The sequence below is a fragment of the Piliocolobus tephrosceles genome, chromosome 13 (assembly GCF_002776525.5).
Source record: "Piliocolobus tephrosceles isolate RC106 chromosome 13, ASM277652v3, whole genome shotgun sequence".
Lineage (NCBI taxonomy): Eukaryota > Metazoa > Chordata > Mammalia > Primates > Cercopithecidae > Piliocolobus > Piliocolobus tephrosceles.
This window is the reverse complement of record NC_045446.1, coordinates 2839704-2858277: the sequence shown is the minus strand read 5'-3', so window position 1 is coordinate 2858277 and position 18574 is coordinate 2839704. Positions and strand designations below refer to the sequence as shown.

At 57.4% G+C, this 18574-nt stretch overlaps 1 protein-coding gene across 5 annotated transcripts in view; it reads left to right on the top strand.

Moving 5' to 3' along the window:
• Nucleotides 1–17299, top strand: part of OSBPL5 (oxysterol binding protein like 5) — an 83287-nt gene extending 65988 nt beyond the window's left edge. The window contains exons 11-22 of one of the 5 annotated variants that reach the window (XM_026448730.1): nt 445–526; nt 1462–1560; nt 2015–2111; nt 3462–3560; nt 10028–10125; nt 10526–10615; nt 10698–10834; nt 11310–11495; nt 11803–11929; nt 13669–13807; nt 14425–14527; nt 16053–17299. In XM_026448730.1, coding sequence (XP_026304515.1) covers nt 445–526; nt 1462–1560; nt 2015–2111; nt 3462–3560; nt 10028–10125; nt 10526–10615; nt 10698–10834; nt 11310–11495; nt 11803–11929; nt 13669–13807; nt 14425–14527; nt 16053–16191 — 1396 coding nt within the window. In that variant the 3' untranslated portion in view covers nt 16192–17299. The remainder of the gene's footprint in view (nt 1–444; nt 527–1461; nt 1561–2014; nt 2112–3461; nt 3561–10027; nt 10126–10525; nt 10616–10697; nt 10835–11309; nt 11496–11802; nt 11930–13668; nt 13808–14424; nt 14528–16052) is intronic. The other 4 variants (XM_026448729.1, XM_026448732.1, XM_026448731.1 and 1 more) reach the window with 4 other exon arrangements.
• The last annotated feature ends 1275 nt before the right edge of the window (nt 17300–18574 follow it).

Here is an 18574-nt window from a genome sequence, read left to right as displayed (position 1 = left end):
GGGGCTGCAGAGACTGGAAGGGAATACACAGGCTGGAAGGGGGCTGCAGAGACTGGAAGGGAATACACAGGCTGGAAGGGGGCTGCAGAGACTGGAAGGGGGCAACAGAGGCAGGAAGGGGGCTGCAGGCTTGGGAGCCAGGCAGAGGGAGCAGGCTGGAAACAAGAGCATGGGCAGGGAGGCTTCCTGGAGACAGGGGCACCCTGGCAGCCCAGGTCAGCAGTGTCCTCTCTGCCCCAGTGTGGGAGCAGCCCTGGCACTTTCTGATTAGAAGAACCCACTTCCCCGGAGAAAATTCTCCTGCTTGGAGGTGACCAGAGCGCCTGGGCCAAGCGGCCTGTTTCCAGCTGAGCAGATGGAGGTTGGGATGGTAGGAGGGAGGGTCAAGGAAGGGAGGTGGCCACGGCCCCGGAGCTGGGGTCAGCGTTCTCCCGCCCATGGCAGGGCTGCGGTGGAGGAGGATGCCTACAGCCGCATGAAGCTGGTGCTGCAGTGGTACCTGTCTGGCTTCTACAAGAAGCCCAAGGTGAGCCCCTGCCAGCCGGGGAGGGCGGGGCTGCGGCCCAGGGGTCTGTCTGCTCAGCCCTCGTCCCTTGGCACTTTCCCGAGTCCCCAGGCCATCCCCTACCCCACATGGCCTTGAAGGATCCTGGTCACCCCCACAGAGGGCCCTGGTCCTTGATGATGGGGGACAGGGTGGGGGCCCTGGATGGCTCAGGCCAGGCCCCCAAGGGTAGTCTCATCCCTCAAGGCCCCAAGCTGGACCCCTTCCCCACCCCGCAAGAAAACAGCCTCAGGCCTCAGGCCATGCTAGAGATGGTGCCAAAAGAAAGGGGCTTTCAACCCTAAACCTCAAGGTACTTTTGGGATCTGTGGTTTTCACAAGTTTTTAGCCATGGAACCCCCCTGTAGAACCCCAAACCCAGGACTCCAGTGACAGCAGGGCTGCTCTGGTTGTAGTGAGGGAGAAGGCCTGCAGCTCCCCTGACCCACCACGGAGCCTGGGGTTCCATGGGAAGCAGGTTTGAAAACCACGACCCTATTTCCACTTCTTCGTTGTGCAGATGGGGAAACTGAGGCTCAGAGAGGAGAAAGGATGGACCGAGTTGCACAGCAGGTTTGGGGTGGAGGCAGGACTCCTGACTACCTGGTGCCTTCGTGGCTTTCAGCAGGCTGTGTGCAGGTTACACCCAAGGTCCAGGGAGGGTGTGACAAGGTCAGGGTCTTGTGTCCCCTCTCCGAGCTAAGAAGTAGACAGGGTTCCCCTGAGGCTGTCCCCCAAGAATGTAAACCACAGGCAAAGCTTCGTCCCACCAAAGCAGCGGTGAGGTGTTCCCAGATGTTAGCAGCAAACCAGGCCAGCAGGCAGCGGGGAGCCCACCCACGCTCCCCCTCAGTGCACATCCCTCACCTGCTCTGCACAGCGGGCCTCTTACCCACCTGGTTCTCTGTTGTCCGCAGGGAATCAAGAAGCCGTACAACCCCATCCTGGGGGAGACCTTCCGCTGCTGCTGGTTCCACCCCCAGACTGACAGCCGTACGTTCTACATAGCAGAGCAGGTGAGAGCACCTCCGCTGCACCCGGCCTGGGCACGGGGCTCTGGGGGGGGCGGGGCCCTGGCAGCAGGCAAGGGCAAGCGTAACCCCGAGGACCCGCTTCCTGGGGGCCCCACGTCCTACTCAGCGGAAGGGCTGTGGACCCAGCCGCTGCCAATAGGGATTCTTGCGGAAAGTGCAGACCCCACCATGGCTGTGACAGCAGACAGTGTCCCCCTGGAGGGAGGACCGTGTGTCCCATCTCCCAAGGAGGCCTTCTAGGGCAACTCAGGGCTCCCAAGCCCCACAGCTGAGGCCTACCTGCTCTGGGTGTCGTGAGCGAGAGCCAGGAAGGCCCCTACCCGAATCCCGGGACCAGGGGAGGGGATGTGACGTCAGCGACAGGGAGGGGTTTTTGGGGGGAAGCTGGGATTACCTGTTTCCGAGGCCGTTTACGGAGAGCCCTCCCTGCCTACAGGTGTCCCACCACCCTCCCGTGTCTGCCTTCCACGTCAGCAACCGGAAGGATGGCTTCTGCATCAGTGGCAGCATCACAGCCAAGTCCAGGTTCTACGGTGAGGGGGTCACCCAGGGCGCCCCCTGGGGCCTCAGGGAAATGCGATGGTCGGGGGGACTCCAGGAGCCAGTGGACCAAGATCTCAGGTGGGGGCCATGTGCCTGACCCTCCCAACCCCTCGTAGTCAGAGACCATGTGGTGGTCAAGTGCTCAGACCCAGGCATCAGGCAGAGCTGGCCCGTAGCTCCCCTGAGCTGAGAGTGGGCACCTTTTGCAGGGACGTTGTGAGGACTGAGAGAGGGCACCTACATGGAAAGGTGTGGACTGGGGCTGAGCAGCCCCACAGCACTGCATGACTATTTGAATTGGCTAAAATGAAATGAAACTTACGGTCGGGCACGGTGGCTCACGCCTGTAATCCCAGCACTTTGGGAGGCCGAGGTGGGTGGATCACCAGAGGTCAGGAGTTTGAGAACAGCCTGGCCAACATGGTGAAATCCCGTCTCTACTAAATATACGAAAATTAGCCGAGCATGGTGGCACGCGCCTATAATCCCAGCTACTTGGGAGGCTGAGGCAGGGGAATCGCTTGAACCCGGGAGGTGAGGGTTGCAGTGAGCCAAGATGATGCTACTGCACTCTAGCCTGGGTGACAGGGTGGGACCCTTTCTCCAAAAAAAAAAAAAAAAAAAAAGAAATGAAACTGAAACCACAGTCCCTCTGTTGCCACATCACACAGGCTCAGCGTTGGCCCTGGAGTGGGACAGGCAGGAGGGAAGCTCTGGTCTTCACAGACAAACCCATTGGACTGCGCTGCTCTGAGGCCTGGCAGCCTCGGGTGCTCAGAAAGTGTCCATTTGCATTTCATCCCATCCGTTGTACCTTTTTCATCAGTTTCATCCATGGGCAGGTGTGCGCCTGTTGCCTCTGCGTGCCCGGCTCTCTGCTGGGTGTGTGGAAGTCTGGGACAGGGTCCCCGGTGCGACCCTCAGGTTCAGCCCCCCTTTTCCACCTCTGTCCTCTCCTCACCAGCAGTGCCTGTGACTCTTGGCCCCGAGCGGGGCGTGCTCCCTCCACATGGACGTTTAAAATCTGAGCAGGGCTCAGGCGGGTTTGAAAAAGTTTGCAGACTCCACCCTGCGAATCTTCAGTTTTGTGACTGCAATAAACCACTAACGCGTCCAAGGTGAAATAACTTCTCAGCACAGATGTCCTGTGCACACTGGACAGGGATTTTACAGAATCTGAGGCCCAGAGAGGTTAAGTGACTCACGCACAGTCACACCACTGGAGGTGCCAGGAGCGTGTTCACCTGTTGGAAGGGGCTCAGACCCTGTGATTAACGGGTGGCCTCGGGTGTGAAGGGGCTGTCCCCACTCACTGGTCCTGCTGCCTCTTGTCTCTGCAGGGAACTCGCTGTCGGCACTGCTGGACGGCAAAGCCACGCTCACCTTCCTGAACCGAGCCGAGGATTACACCCTCACCATGCCCTACGCCCACTGCAAAGGTGAGAGGCTCAGCCACCCACCCCGAGGGCAGAGCGAGGCTCCTCCCTCAATGAAAGCGGCTAGGTGCCAAAATCCTTTGGTTGTTGCTTGAAGAAATCTTTACTTCACCTTCACTCACCCGTGACTTTTTTTTTCTTGTTTTTTGAGAAGGAGTTTCACTCTTGTTGCCCAGGCTGGAGCGCAATGGCGCAATCTCGGCTCCAAGTAGCTGGGATGACAGGCATGCGCCACTACGCCCAGCTAATTTTGTATTTTAGTAGGGTTTCACCATGTTGGTCGGGCTGGTCTCGAACTCCCGACCTCAGGTGATCCGCCTGCCTCGGCCTCCCAAAGTGCTGGGATTACAGGCATGAGCCACTGTGCCCAGCCTTGCCTATGACTTTTGAAGGTGGGTAATTCCAGGTGGAGGCTGTTTCACTACCCTTTGAATACGTGCGTTGTGCTTTTTTGCCTTGTGGCTTCCACTGCTGTGGGGGATGATTGGCTATCAGCTTATTTGTTACATAATCTGCTTTTCCCTGTAGCTGCTTTGAAGATACTCTCCTTGCCTTGGTGCCCTGTAGTCTTGCTATAGTGTTTCAAAGTTCGGATTTCTTTTTTGTTTTTTCATTAATAGACTTTCCTTTTTACAGTAGAGTTGTGTTTATAGAAAAATTGAGCAGGAAGTACAGAGAGTTCCTGTGTATCCCCTACACACAGTTTGCCCTATTATTAACATCTCATACTGAGGTGCTACATTTAGTACCATTGATGAGCCAATACTGATACATTGTTACTGAGTACACAGTTCTCCTTCCCTTTCACTCCTTGTGTTGCTCATTCTGTGGGTTTTGATAAATACAGAAGGACATGTATCTGCCATTACCATATCTCACAGAATAGTTGCACCACCCTAAAAATCTCTTATGATTAGGCATGAATAGATGGATCCACATATTCCTCAGTCCCCCCAGGCCCTGGCAAAATAATAGTTTTGTCTTTTCCAGAATGTCGTGTAGTTGGAATCATATGGTGTGGAGCCTTTTCAGATTGGCTTCTTTCACTCAGCAATATGCACTTAAAGATTTCTCCACTAGGCGTGGTGGCTCATGACTATAAATCCCTGTGCTTTGGGAGGTAGAGGTGGGGGGATCACTTGAGCCCAAGAGTTCAAGACCAGCCTGGGCAACATGGCGAATCCCTATCTCTACAAAAAGTACCAAAAGATTAACCAGGCATGGTGGTGCACCTGTGGTCCCAGCCTTGGGAGGTTGAAGTGGGAGGATAACCTGAGCCCAGGAGGCAGAGGCTTTGAGGAGCCATCATGGTACCACTGCACTCCAGCCTGGGCAGCAGAGTAAGACCCCATCTCAAAAAAAAAAAAAAAAAATCCTTGCCTGGCGCAGTGGCTCACACCTGTAATCCCAGCACTTTGGGAGGTCAAGGCGGGTGGATCACCTAAGGTCGGGAGTTTAAGACCAGCCTGACCAACATGGAGAAACCCCATCTCTACTAAATATACAAAACTAGCCAGGCGTGGTGGCGCACGCCTGTAATCCCAGCTACTCGGGAGGCTGAGGCAGGAGAATCGCTGGAACCCAGGAGGTGAAGGATGCGGTGAACTGAGATCATGTCATTGCACTCCGGCCTGGGCAACAAGAGAGAAACTCCATTTCAAAAAAACAAAAAAAATCCTTCATGTCTTTTTATGGCTTGATAGCTCTGGATTTCTTTTTAATTTTTGCTGATTGAGGGTTTTTGTTTGTTTGAACTCTTTGAAACTGAGGTTTCGTGGCTTTGATGAAGTCCGGAAATTTTTAGCTATTTTTTTTAAGTGCCTCACTCCTGATTTCCCCATTTTTCCTAGAACTCCAATGAGACAGAATTTAAACCATCTCCTCCTTTGCTTAGTCTCTCTTAATGTTTCCATCGTATCTCTTACCTCTTTGCATTCTAGATTATTTATTTAGATGTATCTTTAACTCTCATTAACCTGTGTATCACTCATCCACTGAGTTGTCCATTTTGATATATTGTTTCCCAAGAAGTTCTACTTAGTTTCATATCAAACCTGCCGGGTTTTTTTGTTTGTTTGTTTGTTTTGGGGGTTTTGTTTTGTTTTGTTTTGTTTTGAGACGAAGTTGGAGTTTCACTCTTGTTGCCCAAGCTGGAGTGCAATGGTGCCATCTGAGCTCACTGCCACCTCCGCCTCCTGAGTTCAAGCAATTCTCCTGCCTCAGCCTCCTGAGTAGCTGGGACTACAGGCATGCACCACCACACCTGGCTAATTTTTTGTATTTTTAGTAGAGACGGGGTTTCTCCATGTTGGCCAGGTTGGTCTCAAACTCCTGACCTCAGGTGATCCGCCCGCCTCGACCTCCCAAAGTGCTGGAATTACAGGTGTGAGCCACCGCGCCCGGCCTTGCCTGTTCTTTTATACTCGTACGTTGTTCCTCGGTCATGTTTGCAATCCTTTCTGATAAATCTTTGAGCACTGTAATAAACACAGTGTTTTGTCATCTCTAGCTGGTCATTCTGATATTCTAATTTGTTTGCTGCTGGGTCCTCACTGTCCATAGTGATACCCTCGAAGGTGCTCAATAATTATTCGAAGAATGGCTGTATTTAGTAAAACCTCGGATTCTAATTTGCTCGTTTTTTCTTTGTTTGTTTTCGTTTTGTTGGCTGAACTTGTTTTGTTGGCTCTCACATTTTCTTTTTTGAGGCAGTCTCACTGTGTGGAGTGCGGTGGTCGGATCTCGGCTCACTGCAAGCTCCGCCTCCCGGAGTTCACGCCATTCTCCTGCCTCAGCCTCCCGAGTAGCTGGGACTACAGGCGCCCACCACCTCGCCCGGCTAGTTTTTTGTATTTTTTAGTAGAGACGGGGTTTCACCACGTTAGTCAGGATGGTCTCGATCTCCTGACCTCGTGATCCGCCCGTCTCGGCCTCCCAAAGTGCTGGGATTACAGGCGTGAGCCACCGCGCCCAGCCGGCTCTCATGTTTTCTTAGTAGGTTGTTTATGGGGCACGGAGGAAGTAGAGATTGGAATCCCAAACTCACCCTACACATTCATGGAGAGTTCTGGGGTTTCTTTCTAACCCCTAGAGTACAGGCCCAAAACGAATGTTTCCTTGACTCCCTCTGTGATGAACGGGCTTTCTGCGGCTGTTGCTTTTGCTGAGTGTGTAGCCATGTGAGAGTCTCAGGCTGCTTTGTGGAAATGTCTCGGAAAAAATCTCTCCTGGTTACTCTGACCCAAGGACCTGTCTACCGCTTCCCACGGGAACCTCAGAAACCAAGATCTCAGATCAACAAATGTCCCTCCTTCTCTTCCCCGTCTTTCCTCTTCTCCTCCTCTCCCCCTCCCGTCTTCTCCCTCTTTATTTTCTCTTGTACGGGAGTTCCCATATTTTCTTGCTTGCTCATTGACTCCTCCATGCTTCATAGATTTTTTTTCAACTTTTTATTATGGCAAAGTTCAAACATATATAGAAGCACAGTACACCCCACCTACCCTCAGCACAGTAAGCCACCCACCTTCATGCTCTCCCCCGAATTAATTGGAAGTAAATCCCAGATGTCCTATCATGTCATTTGTGTATTTTATTTTATATCACTAAAGATAAGGATTTCCTTTTTTTTTTTTTTTTTTTTTTTTGACAGAGTCTTGCTATGTCACCCAGGATGGAGTGCAGTGGTGTGATCTCAGCTCACTGCAACCTCCACCTCCCAGGTTCAAGCGATTCTCCTACTGCAGCCTCTCGTGTAGCTGGGATTACAGGCATGTGCCACCACACCCAGCTAATTTTTGTATTTTAGTAGAGATAGGGTTTCACTATGTTGGCCAGGCTTGTCACAAACTCCTGACCTCAAGTGATCAGCCTGCCTTAGCCTCCCAAAGTGCTGGGAGTATGGGCTTGAGCCCCCATGCCAGGCCAGGATTCAGGATTTCCCTTCTTTTTTTTTTTTTTTTTCAGACGGAGTCTCGCTCTGTCGCCCGGGCTGGAGTGCAGTGGCCGGATCTCAGCTCACTGCAAGCTCTGCCTCCCGGGTTCACGCCATTCTCCTGCCTCAGCCTCCGGAGTAGCTGGGACTACAGGCGTCCGCCACCTCGCCCGGCTAGTTTTTTGTATTTTTTTAGCAGAGACGGGGTTTCACCGTGTTAGTCAGGATGGTCTCGATCTCCTGACCTCGTGATCCGCCCGTCTCGGCCTCCCAAAGTGCTGGGATTACAGGCGTGAGCCACTGCGCCCGGCCGATTTCCCTTCTTAACCATAGCCACAGTACTATCATCCGACCAAAAACAAACAAACAAACAAACTCTTTGTTACCATCAAGTCTGCAGTCTAGGTTCAGATCCCCAGCTGCCATGTGCCTGTGGCTTGATCCCCCACACACACGACAGCTGGCCGTTGGGCTACGTCTCTGCGTCAGGCCATGCTCTGTGCATGACTGCCCTGTGTTTACATCTCCTTGATGTCCCTCCCTCCTGTTTTTCCCTTGCAGTATATGAGTCATTTCCTCCTAGTCCCTCCACATGGATTTTCCTGGCTGCGTTCCTCTGCTCTGGGGATTTCCTATAAACCACCAATTGATTTGATCTCTAGTCGCCTGATCACGTTCAGCACAATTTTTTCAACACGACGCTTAATCGGGGGTTTCGTGTCTTTCCACAGCAGGGTGCACAGGGCCTGTTGTTCTTTGTGACATTAGCGAACATTGATTCTCAACGTCTGGATCCGTTTGTGTATCAGGCATTGCCAGATGGTGACGTTCCATCCTCTTTCACTAAATCACCGGAAGGCTTCTTGAAAGAGAAACTTCCCTTGTCTACTACGCTGTTACCCAACAGGATTGGTTTGTTTTAGGATAAATCCCAGGATTTTTTTTTTTTTTTTTTTGAGACGGAGTCTCGCTCTGTCGCCCCGGCTGGAGTGCAGTGGCCAGATCTCGACTCACTGCAAGCTCCGCCTCCCGGGTTCCCGCCATTCTCCTGCCTCAGCCTCCCAAGTAGCTGGGACTACAGGCACCCACCACCTCACCCGGCTAGTTTTTTGTATTTTTTAGTAGAGACGGGGTTTCACCGTGTTAGCCAGGATGGTCTCGATCTCCTGACCTCGTGATCTGCCCGTCTCGGCCTCCCAAAGTGCTGGGATTACAGGCTTGAGCCACCGCGCCCAGCAAATCCCAGGTTTTTTATCTTTTCAAAATAATGAGTTTTTTCCCCTGCTGTCTTCCAAAGGTGATTGGCGAAGGTCATTATTGCCATGTATTATTTGATAGGAACGTATTTGGTGATTTCAGAACCTTTCAGTTGTTAACTTTATAGATACTGAAATTGCTCCATCTTTGGCCAGTGGGGGCCATAGTTGGCTCTGGGGCCCCCTGCACACCCCAGTAGCTCGGCTGGCGTCCTTCCTTCTGCCCTGACCACGTGTGCACCTAGGACATTTCCTACACTAGACCTCAAATCGACCATTTCTCCAGGAAGCTCCAGTTTCCTTTCACTAGGAAATAATATTTAGTGGTCACAATCTGGAGGTCAGATCTGTTTTGTTTTTCTTTTTTTTTCCTTTTTTTTTTTTGAGACAGTCTCACTCTGTTGCCCAGGCTGGAATGCAGTGGTGTGATCTCAGCTCACGGCAGCCTCTGCCTCCTGGGCCTTCTTCCTCTCCTTGGAGCCTGGAGACCCCCCAGAGCTGGCACAGAGACACCCCTTTGTCTTTCTAGGCCGCATAGCTTCCCGTCATGCGCACGGACCAGGGTGCACGCACACAGCCCCCTCTGGAGGGATTTGGGGGTATTTCAAGCCTTTGTTGCAACAAGTAGCTTGTTGTTTCTTTTCTTCATTTTTAAGAGACATATTTTGCCACACATTTCTAAGTGGTTTTTAGAGTGCAAATGTTTGGGTTTTGATGGCGGTGGTGGTGGTGCTTCTTTAATTAGATGAACTCCTCCATATGCCAGAAATGGAAGAGTTGTTCTTTCCTTCATTAATTAAAAAAAAAAAAAAAAGTATTAATTTTTTTAAACATACGGGTTGCCATCGTGGGTGCTGGTGCCCACTGTGTTCCGGGTGCCATTCTGGGACGCAGCAGTCAGTGAGAAGATGCCTGCCCTCAGGAGCCTGACGTCGGAGTGGGAACTGTGGAGGGAAGTGAAGCACGATGCCTGCCTCATGGTGCTGGTGGCCTCCCGGAAGCCTGGAACAGGAGGCGACACATGGCATGAGCAAAGGCCCTGGCGAGGACAGAGCCCCCTTAGTCGGGGAGACGGCCCCTGAGGGACCAGGCGTGCCTCCCAGGCTCCACATCCTCACCAGCCTCTCCCTGTGGGCTCTGCTCCCGGCGCCTCCTGTCCTGCTCACCCTCCCAGGGACTGACACAGGCCTCCCAGGGGTTGGTGCTGCGGGGTTGGGACTCAGCAGGGCCTGGGGCTCAGCAGGGCTGGGGCTGCCTGGCCCCTGACACTGGCTGCATTTCAGGAATCCTGTATGGCACGATGACCATGGAGCTGGGTGGGAAGGTCACCATCGAGTGTGCGAAGAACAACCTCCAGGCCGAGCTGGAATTCAAACTGAAGGTAGCGCTGGCTGCAGCCTGGGGGAGACGAGGCCAGGGAAAGAATGAGGCCTTGGAGATCCCCCTCACACCCTCTCCAGGCCCCAAGGAAGGTTCCCCAAGGCAGTGCACTTGAGGGGAGCAGCTCTTGACATCCCAGAACACAGACAGGGCCCGGAGAGGGGAGGCTGCTGCCTGCAGCCACACAGCGGAGCCAGCCCAGGCCCTGTCTCTGTGGCAGGGACCGTGCATCCTTGAGCAGAGGCGTGAGGGTCCCCAAGGCCTTGTTGGCTAGTGTTGGGTCCGTCCTCCTGGGCTCCCAGGTACCCCAAGAGAATAACTGTTCCGTGCCCCCATGAGGATGTGACTCTGGAGGCCCCAGCCCCCGCTCACTGGGCTCTGTTCTGGGTGTGGCCCTGCAGCCCTTCTTCGGGGGTGGCACCAGCATCAACCAGATCTCGGGAAAGATCACGTCGGGAGAGGAAGTCCTGGCGAGCCTCAGTGGCCACTGGGTAAGGGGCCGTCCCTCAGGGCAGGCACGGCCGGGCGGTCATTGCCAGGCCAGCCTCTGACCCCGCTGGCCATCTGGGGCAGGACAGGGACGTGTTTATCAAGGAGGAAGGGAGTGGAGGCACTGCGCTTTTCTGGAGCCCGAGCGAGGAGGTCCGCAGACAGAGGCTGAGGCAGCACACGGTGCCGCTGGAGGAGCAGACGGAGCTGGAGTCTGAGAGGTGAGTCCCTTCGGTGCCCAGGGACCCTGCTGACCACAGCCTGGATGGCCGGGCAGGCAGGTCAGCAGGGCTACAGTGCTGTGAGCATGGCCCCAGGATGTCCCTGTCAGGGAGGGCAGGCCTGGTGCATCCCTGGTGGCAGATGACGTGTCCTGGAAAGGACAGATGGAGGGAGGGCGTGTGGCCTGGAGTGGAGCTGGCTCCCCCTGACCTCTCACTGCCTCACTGCCGGTGGGTGACCAACAGCTGCACAGGGAGGTCCCTGCAGGGCAGGAGGTGGGAGCTTAGTTTTAGAAAAGCCCATCACACGGACAAAAGAAAAGCTCCCTTCAAAGTAGTGAGCTCCCTGTCACTGGAGGCAATCAGGCAGAGGTTGCTCTGTGCCTGCCTTCTGGTGCCAAGGGGCCCTGATTTCCAGCTGCCTAGGAGTCAGGCTGCCCAGGCCACTGACTCAGGGCGGGTCCCTGGCCCGCAGGCTCTGGCAGCACGTCACCAGGGCCATCGGCAAGGGCGACCAGCACAGGGCCACACAGGAGAAGTTTGCACTGGAGGAGGCACAGCGGCGGCAGGCCCGAGAGCGGCAGGAGAGCCTCACGCCCTGGAAGCCGCAGCTGTTCCACCTGGACCCCATCACCCAGGAGTGGCACTACCGATATGAGGAGTGAGTGCTGGCAAAGCCCTGGGGGCCACAGGGTGGGGCTGGGCCTAGCAGATGGGCTGAGAAGGGCCCAGGGGCTCCCAGCTTCCCTCTCACCTTCAGCCTGTCCCCTGGAGGAGCCAGTGGAGGAGAGTCAGATAGTGACACCCCCCACCGCCAGTCCTTACTGCAGGCCCTGCCCGGGGGTATGGGCAGTGGTCATTCTCCTGGGGGTCTCTGGCCGCTGTTGGGGGGCTGAAGGCTGGGCCAGGACAGCCCCTTCACCTGAGGGCCACTGCCTGTGCTGACGGACACCCTCTGGACGCTCCAGCCACAGCCCCTGGGACCCCTTGAAGGACATCGCCCAGTTTGAGCAAGACGGGATCCTGCAGACGCTGCAGCAGGAGGCCGTGGCCCGCCAGACCACCTTCCTGGGCAGCCCAGGGCCCAGGCATGAGGTCAGCACCCCAGAGGCCCCACCCAGGGCTGCTCTTAACTGCACGTGTGGCCACCGCCGCCCTTCACTACTCACCTCACTCCTCCCTTCCCCTCGCTCCATTAAGTCTTAGCCCTTGTCTCCCAGTGGACCTGGGACACAAGCTTAGGCCCGCACACCTTTATCGCCTTTCCTTCTCTGCCCAGCATGGGACTCAGGAAACCAGAATTTGCAGGATGCTTAGTTCTAGGGGCAACTTGGCATGTGGGACCCTGTGTCTACTGTCTCTCAGTCCACTGCCCCCAAAGTCTCCCTCTGCCAAGTTAGCAGCCACATTAGCCCATTCCACTGATGAGGAAACAGAAGGTCAGGGCAGCCCAGGGCCCTGCCCAGGTAAGAGGAGGAGGAGGAGCCAGCACTTGCACAGATCTTGGGTCTGGAAAGGGGAAGCAGGACAGCAGGGAGCTCTCTGGGGAGGAACCCGAGGAAGCTGCCTTGGGTGTGTATTGGTGCCATGCCTTGGGTGGCCACCAGGTGGCGCCAAACCCCCACGCCCTCCGTTCCAGGTGTGCTGAGCCACACCAGCCGTGCACCTACTGCGTGCAGAGCATGCAGAGTATGGCCGGTGCTCACCCGCAGCAGGCAGGATGGGGCATGTTCCCCAGCTGATGCCGTCTGGGCCAGACTCAGATGAGAGGCCATGCTTGCCTGATGGCCCTAACTTCCCCAGAAAGCTGGGGACCACGGTATCTCCTCGGCCTCATTTCCCATGCTCTGCCTGCCAAGGGACCAGGGAAGAAGCCTCAGGAAGGCAGACAGATGCACCCTGCACCCCCTTTGTCTGCAGCAGTTTCCATCCCCCCGAGCTCAGGCCAGACAGCTAGCTCCCGCCTTCCCTTGGCCCCAGCCCCTCCCCACCGATCTCCAGCAGATGTCCACCCCCAATGCCCTCTGCAGCCTCCCACCCCTCAGCCTCTGCAGTCAGCCTGGGCTCCGCCTTGCCTCAAAAACCATCCCGTGGAGTACCTTGTGGCCAAACCCACCTGCCCCACCTCTGACCCCACCTGTCCTGGCTCTGACCCAACTGCACCATCGCTGACCACACCCAATGCAGAGCGTCCCTGGCACCTCTCTGGCCCCAAAGGCCTGTTGTTCCATGGTGGTTCCACAGCCAGGTTCTGCTCTTTCCTCACCCTGAGCATCGGTTCCTGTCCTGGGTTCCTTGTAAGCTCAAGTAAGGGCTGAATGGATGAGCCCTGCCTGCACTCCTGGGGTTGTGAGCAGCCAGCTGAGTCTGGGGGTTCCCCCCTGGAGATGCCCCTTGACATGGGGAACCCTAGCCATCCGGGGTGCCTATGGACCCACCAGCTCCCACAGTGGCCTCGGCTTTCATCTGTCCTCGTGGTTCAGGGGTCGGAACCACCCTCGGCCCCCCATGCCTTCATCTCTGCATTTATCGGATGCCACCCCATGGTGGGCCCAGGGCAGGTGCATCTGCACCACCTTGCAGGCCCTTGCTCACTGTGAGGGGTCAGCAGCTCTGTCTCACCCATGAGGAAACAGGCCCAAAGGGGCCATGGCTACTCCAGGCCATGCCGGGGCTGAGACAGACCCCTCCAGCCAGCTCCACAGTCCAGCAGCTGCCCTCCCTGCCGGCTGCCACCTCTAATACTGTCCTGGCATGAGCATGTCACCGTGTCCCTGGGGCCTGGGCACGGGGCATGGGTGGCTCTCAGCTGCAGCAGCTCTGTTTCTCCGCAGAGGTCTGGCCCAGAGCAGCGGCTTCGGAAGGCCAGCGACCAGCCCTCTGGCCACAGCCAGGCCACGGAGAGCAGCGGATCCACACCTGAGTCCTGCCCGGAGCTCTCGGACGAGGAGCAGGATGGTGACTTTATCCCTGGTGAGCCCCCTTGGGCCCAGCCCCAAGGCCTCTGTCTGGTTCGTGCCTCAGATGCTGACCTGGTCAGTGGGGAAGCCAGAGAAGCACCTGCCCAGATGCAGGGCAGCCTCCCAGCAAAAGCTCCTCTGCTGCCCTGAGGGGCCCCCCAGCAGGCTCTGCCCTCTCAGAGTCTGGGAGGCAGCCCAAGGGCTGAAGTGGGGCATGGTGGGGGCGGGGAAGAAAGGGAGCAGGCCCAGGCCAGGGGCTCCCCAGCGGCGGGGGCGGCATAAGAGGCAGGTCTAGTGGCATCCTGCCCCTACCCTCTGCTCCTTTCCTGTCACCAGGAGCTGTGTCTCCCCTACTTGGCCCCTGCCTCTGTAATGGATGGGCCTTGCCTTGGCCACTTCTGCCTCCCAGGCCTGTTAGAGGCTGGTCCAGCCAGGGGGTTCCCTCCAGAAACATCCTTAGTACCCCTCCCTCATCTCCGTGTCTGCAGCTTGGCCCTGCAGATTTCCCATGAGGTAGGGCGGAGGCCCGAGCTGGATGTGACCCCAGGACCCACATGCCAGCGCCCCCGGACCTCCAGCTCATCCTCGCTTCTCCCTTCCCCTCCTGTGTCTCCCTCGGGGCCATCCCAGGCGGTGAGAGCCCATGCCCTCGGTGCAGGAAGGAGGCGCGGCGGCTGCAGGCCCTGCACGAGGCCATCCTCTCCATCCGAGAGGCCCAGCAGGAGCTGCACAGGTGGGCCACACTCATTGTGTCCATCCAGGCTCTGGGTCAGAGAGTGTGGGAGACCTGGTAGAGCTAGGGCAGGAGGCAGGGAGGCCAGGAGGCCGGGGCCGGGCTTGTCACTGGAGCTGGAAAGCAGAAGACCTGCAGGGTGACGAAAGGAGGAAAACCGCCGGGGGCAGGAGAGGGTGTGGGAGTGGCAGGCGGTGCGGTGTGACCAACCAGCCAAGTTGGCCATGCCTGGCAGACACTGAGCCGGAGATGTCCTGGAGCCCAGAGGAAGGTGCCAGTCTAGCATGGCCTGGGGTAGCCCCAGGAGAGACCCTGAGGTGTGCGGAGTGAGGTGGCAGCCTGGGCTCACTGCGGTGGCCCCGCACCTGCACACCGTGGCTTCTCAGGAATGGCTGGGGAAGGAGCAAATGGGAGTGGCCGAGAGCCGGCGGTTGCAGGCCTCCAGGGCCACATGGCCCCTTCCTGTCAGCAGATGCCATCGATGGGGAGCAGAGCACAGGGTCCATCTCGGGTCCAAAGCTCCTGGCTCTGAGCCAGGCCGAGGGTCTCACTGGCTGTGGGACCTTGGCTGTCATACCTCAGCCTCCCCTCTGTAAAGTGGGCTGGATGTCCCAGGGTGAAATGCAGCCAGGGCACAGGCCTGGGCTCTGTGAGGCTCAAGAGCCTTCGAGAGCTGCCATTGTCCCTGTGTGAGCATTTCCAGAAGGTGCTCCCTGGTGAGGCTGTGTGGGCAAAGAAACAGGGAGGCCTGGCTCCCCAGAAGCAGGTCAGCTCTCAAGCAGGTGGCCAGGGCTCAGCCAGAAGCTTCTGCAGCAAACCAGATACCACGTCAGAGGCCAGGTCCTCCACGGCAAAGTATTCCAGCTCGGGGGTCAAGATCTCCATGGGAAAGTACTCCAGCTCAGGGGCCAGGACCTCCACGGCAGATACTGCCGGCAAGAGGCTCGGACAGCAGCATCTGCTCCCTCACGGTCCTGGAGGCTGGAGTCCGAGATCTCGGTGCCACAGGGCTGGTTTATCCCGAGACCTCTCTCCGGCCTGGCAGACGCCACCTCACTGTGTCTGTATCTTCATCTCGTCGTATAAGGATGCTGATCCTATGGGACCAGGGCCCACCCTAATGGTCTCAATTTAAATAAATACCTCTTTAAGGACCCCATCTCCAAATACAGTCTCATCTGAGGCGGAAGGGGTTAGGACTCCAACATATGAAGGTGGCAGAGGCATGACTCAGCCGTAACCACAGAGGTGGGAGGGAGGATGTAAAAGGCTGGCTCCCCGATCCCTGACCCTCCTCTACCCTGGATGTGCCCACAGAATCCTAGTGTAGCCATGGTGCCCTGGGGCCCTCCCACTAACACGCTTTCCACCCCCACCTGCTCCGATGCCCCTGGAGGGCCATCCCGTCTCCACCTCGGCCCTGGGTCCAGCACCTGGTCAAGCACCCAGGGCACCATCCTGGCCTGTGGGAGGGGGACTTGCTGGCTTTGTCACAGTCCCCATGACCTGTCCCCTGTCCTTGCAGGCACCTTTCCGCCATGCTGAGCTCCACGGCACGGGCGGCACAGGCACCGACCCCAGGCCTCCTGCAGAGCCCCCGATCCTGGTTCCTGCTCTGCGTGTTCCTGGCGTGTCAGCTGTTCATTAACCACATCCTCAAATAGGAGCCCTGGGGGCAGAGCTCCTGGCCAGCCCCAAGCCCTCCCTCCCAGGCACCCAGCACTTTAAGCCTGCTCCGTGGAGGCAGAGAGGCCTGGCAAGGACAGCCGCTGTGACGGGGAGTCCAGGCGCAGGAGGGACCCGGGGCCACAAGGGCGCTGCGGGCCCAGGTGTGCTAGGCCCCTCTCGGGGGGCACCGGCCTCTCTGCAGGGCCTTCTGCCCAGCGCCGGCCTTAATGCTAAAGCCAAATGCAGCTTCTGCTGTGCAACACACTCCTGGCCATCTTGCTGTGTCACTCCCCGTCCAGCCTCCGCTTGCCACGGGGGATGGATGGATTTAGGGTGGGAGGGTCTGCCGGGGCCCTGGACAGTCACACCCTAGCAGCAGTGAGTGGGCAGGTTTGGAGGAGCAGCCAGGGAGCCCCGAGTGGCCCAGGAGTCCCCCCACACACGTGGACGCATAGGCCTGCCTTCCTGAGACCCTGTCCACGTTGCCGGGGACACCCTGGTGGGGCTACTGGTGGATGCCAGGGACAGGTTAGGGCCACTCTGGGGAGGGCATTTTGGTGTTTTATTCCACCATGTGCAGTTTGGATGAGAGCCCCACAGAGGCAGGTCCTGGAACCACCCACCCCTCCCCTACACCTGGACACTCCCTCTGGTGGGGGCACGCACAGGCGGAGGTGATTGTGGGTGCAGGTGTGTGCAGGGGTGTGGGGGGCACAGGGCTGTGGCCTAGCCTGGCCCCGCACCTGGGCCGGGGAGGCTCAAGTTCGCCACTTTACTCAGACCGATGCACAGTCTTCCCATTTTACACTTTTTTAATAAACATAATTGCAATATTTTAGGCAGGCTGCAAGCCGCAGTCAGCCTTCGCGTCTGGCCTCAGTCCCCGTGTCAGTGCCGCTCTGCGTGTGTGTGTGCGTGTGTGTGAGCCTCTACACATATATATATACACATACAGAGCCTTTACGTCGTGGCGGTGCCGTCTGAGCTGTAGCGGATGGTTTGTTTCCAGTTTTTGTACCCATGTCCTTGTCTCTCTTCCTCCCCCATCTGGGGATGTGTCTGTGCCCCACACCTTGAAATAAACAGACACATGTGTGTTCTCTTCTTGTGGGACTTCTGGAAACGTGATGGGGGCTTCTCAGGAAGACTCAAGGCCAGCGTGGAGCTGTGTGGGGCTGGGTGGAGGGGCCCGGGAGGGAGGAGGCTGCAGAGTTCGCAGGGAGCCATGGGCAGCCGGCCCGCCCTGTGGAGCAAATGCTGGGAGGTCGGGGTCCCATCACCGCCCAATGAGCCAGCGGGGGACACGGAGTGACGCTTCTCACAGGCGCTCCAGGCACCTCAGAGGCTGCCGGGGGCATTGGCACAGCCCCTGAGGCCAATGCTGCCAGTCACTGAAGGGGACCCCCAGGCTGGACCACCTTACCTGCTGCCCCTTGTTTCGGTTCCACTGTGGCCAGCACCCCTGGTACTCAGACACCAAGGCCGGTGAGTGGGCCTGCCCAGGGTGCCCCTGAAGGAGGGGTGGGGGCACCTGACCACAGGCCCCATGTGACAGCCCACCCCTCACAGCAACCAGAAGACGAGGGCAGCCAGGCAGTGCCCAGGAGAGGAGGACGCAGAGGGCCTCGGGTCACCACCTCCCTCTGCACCTCCCCGCCTCGACCCCCAAGGCTCCAGGAGAGTAGGGGCTGTGGCTGGGGTGGAGGTAGAGGCAGGGGGTCCTGCCCCCAGCTCCTCTCGGGAGCCTCATGTTCACCTCAGACAGCCAGGACTCCCAAGACCCCCCAAACCACCAGGAGGACGGGGCGGGGGCCCCTGCCTGGCTCCAGCACCCCTGTGTGGAGGCCACACGCCATGAGGCAAACATGAGCTCAGAGTGTGAACCCTGGGGGTGACGGCCTTCTGCATCTTGATGCTGGGGCAGGCTGTTCCAGACACCCCACCTGGGACCCCTATCTTGCCTCCTGCACCCCGGGCCCATGCAGAGCAAACATGCTCAGCCAGATGGCCCTGCCCAGAGGCAGCCTACCCAGGGGTCCTCCTCCCACCAGCTCCAGCTCACCACAGGGCAGGCCCTCCCCCCACACCTCAGCAGCTCCACACACCCAGGGGCAAGACGGGAATCCCCTCCAGAACTCTCCCTCTATCTTACTAAGAGCTGTTTATTTTTAAATTTGTTTTTGAGACAAGGTCTCACTCTGCCACCCAGGCTGGAGTGCAGTAGTCTGATCGAAGCTCACGGCAGCCTCGACCTCCCAGGCTCAAGTGATCCTCCTGCCTCAGCCTCCAGAATAGCTGGGACTACGGACACACACTACCATGTCGAGCTCATTTGTTTTTTAGAGACGGGTCTCACTGTGTTTCCCAGGCTCATCTGAA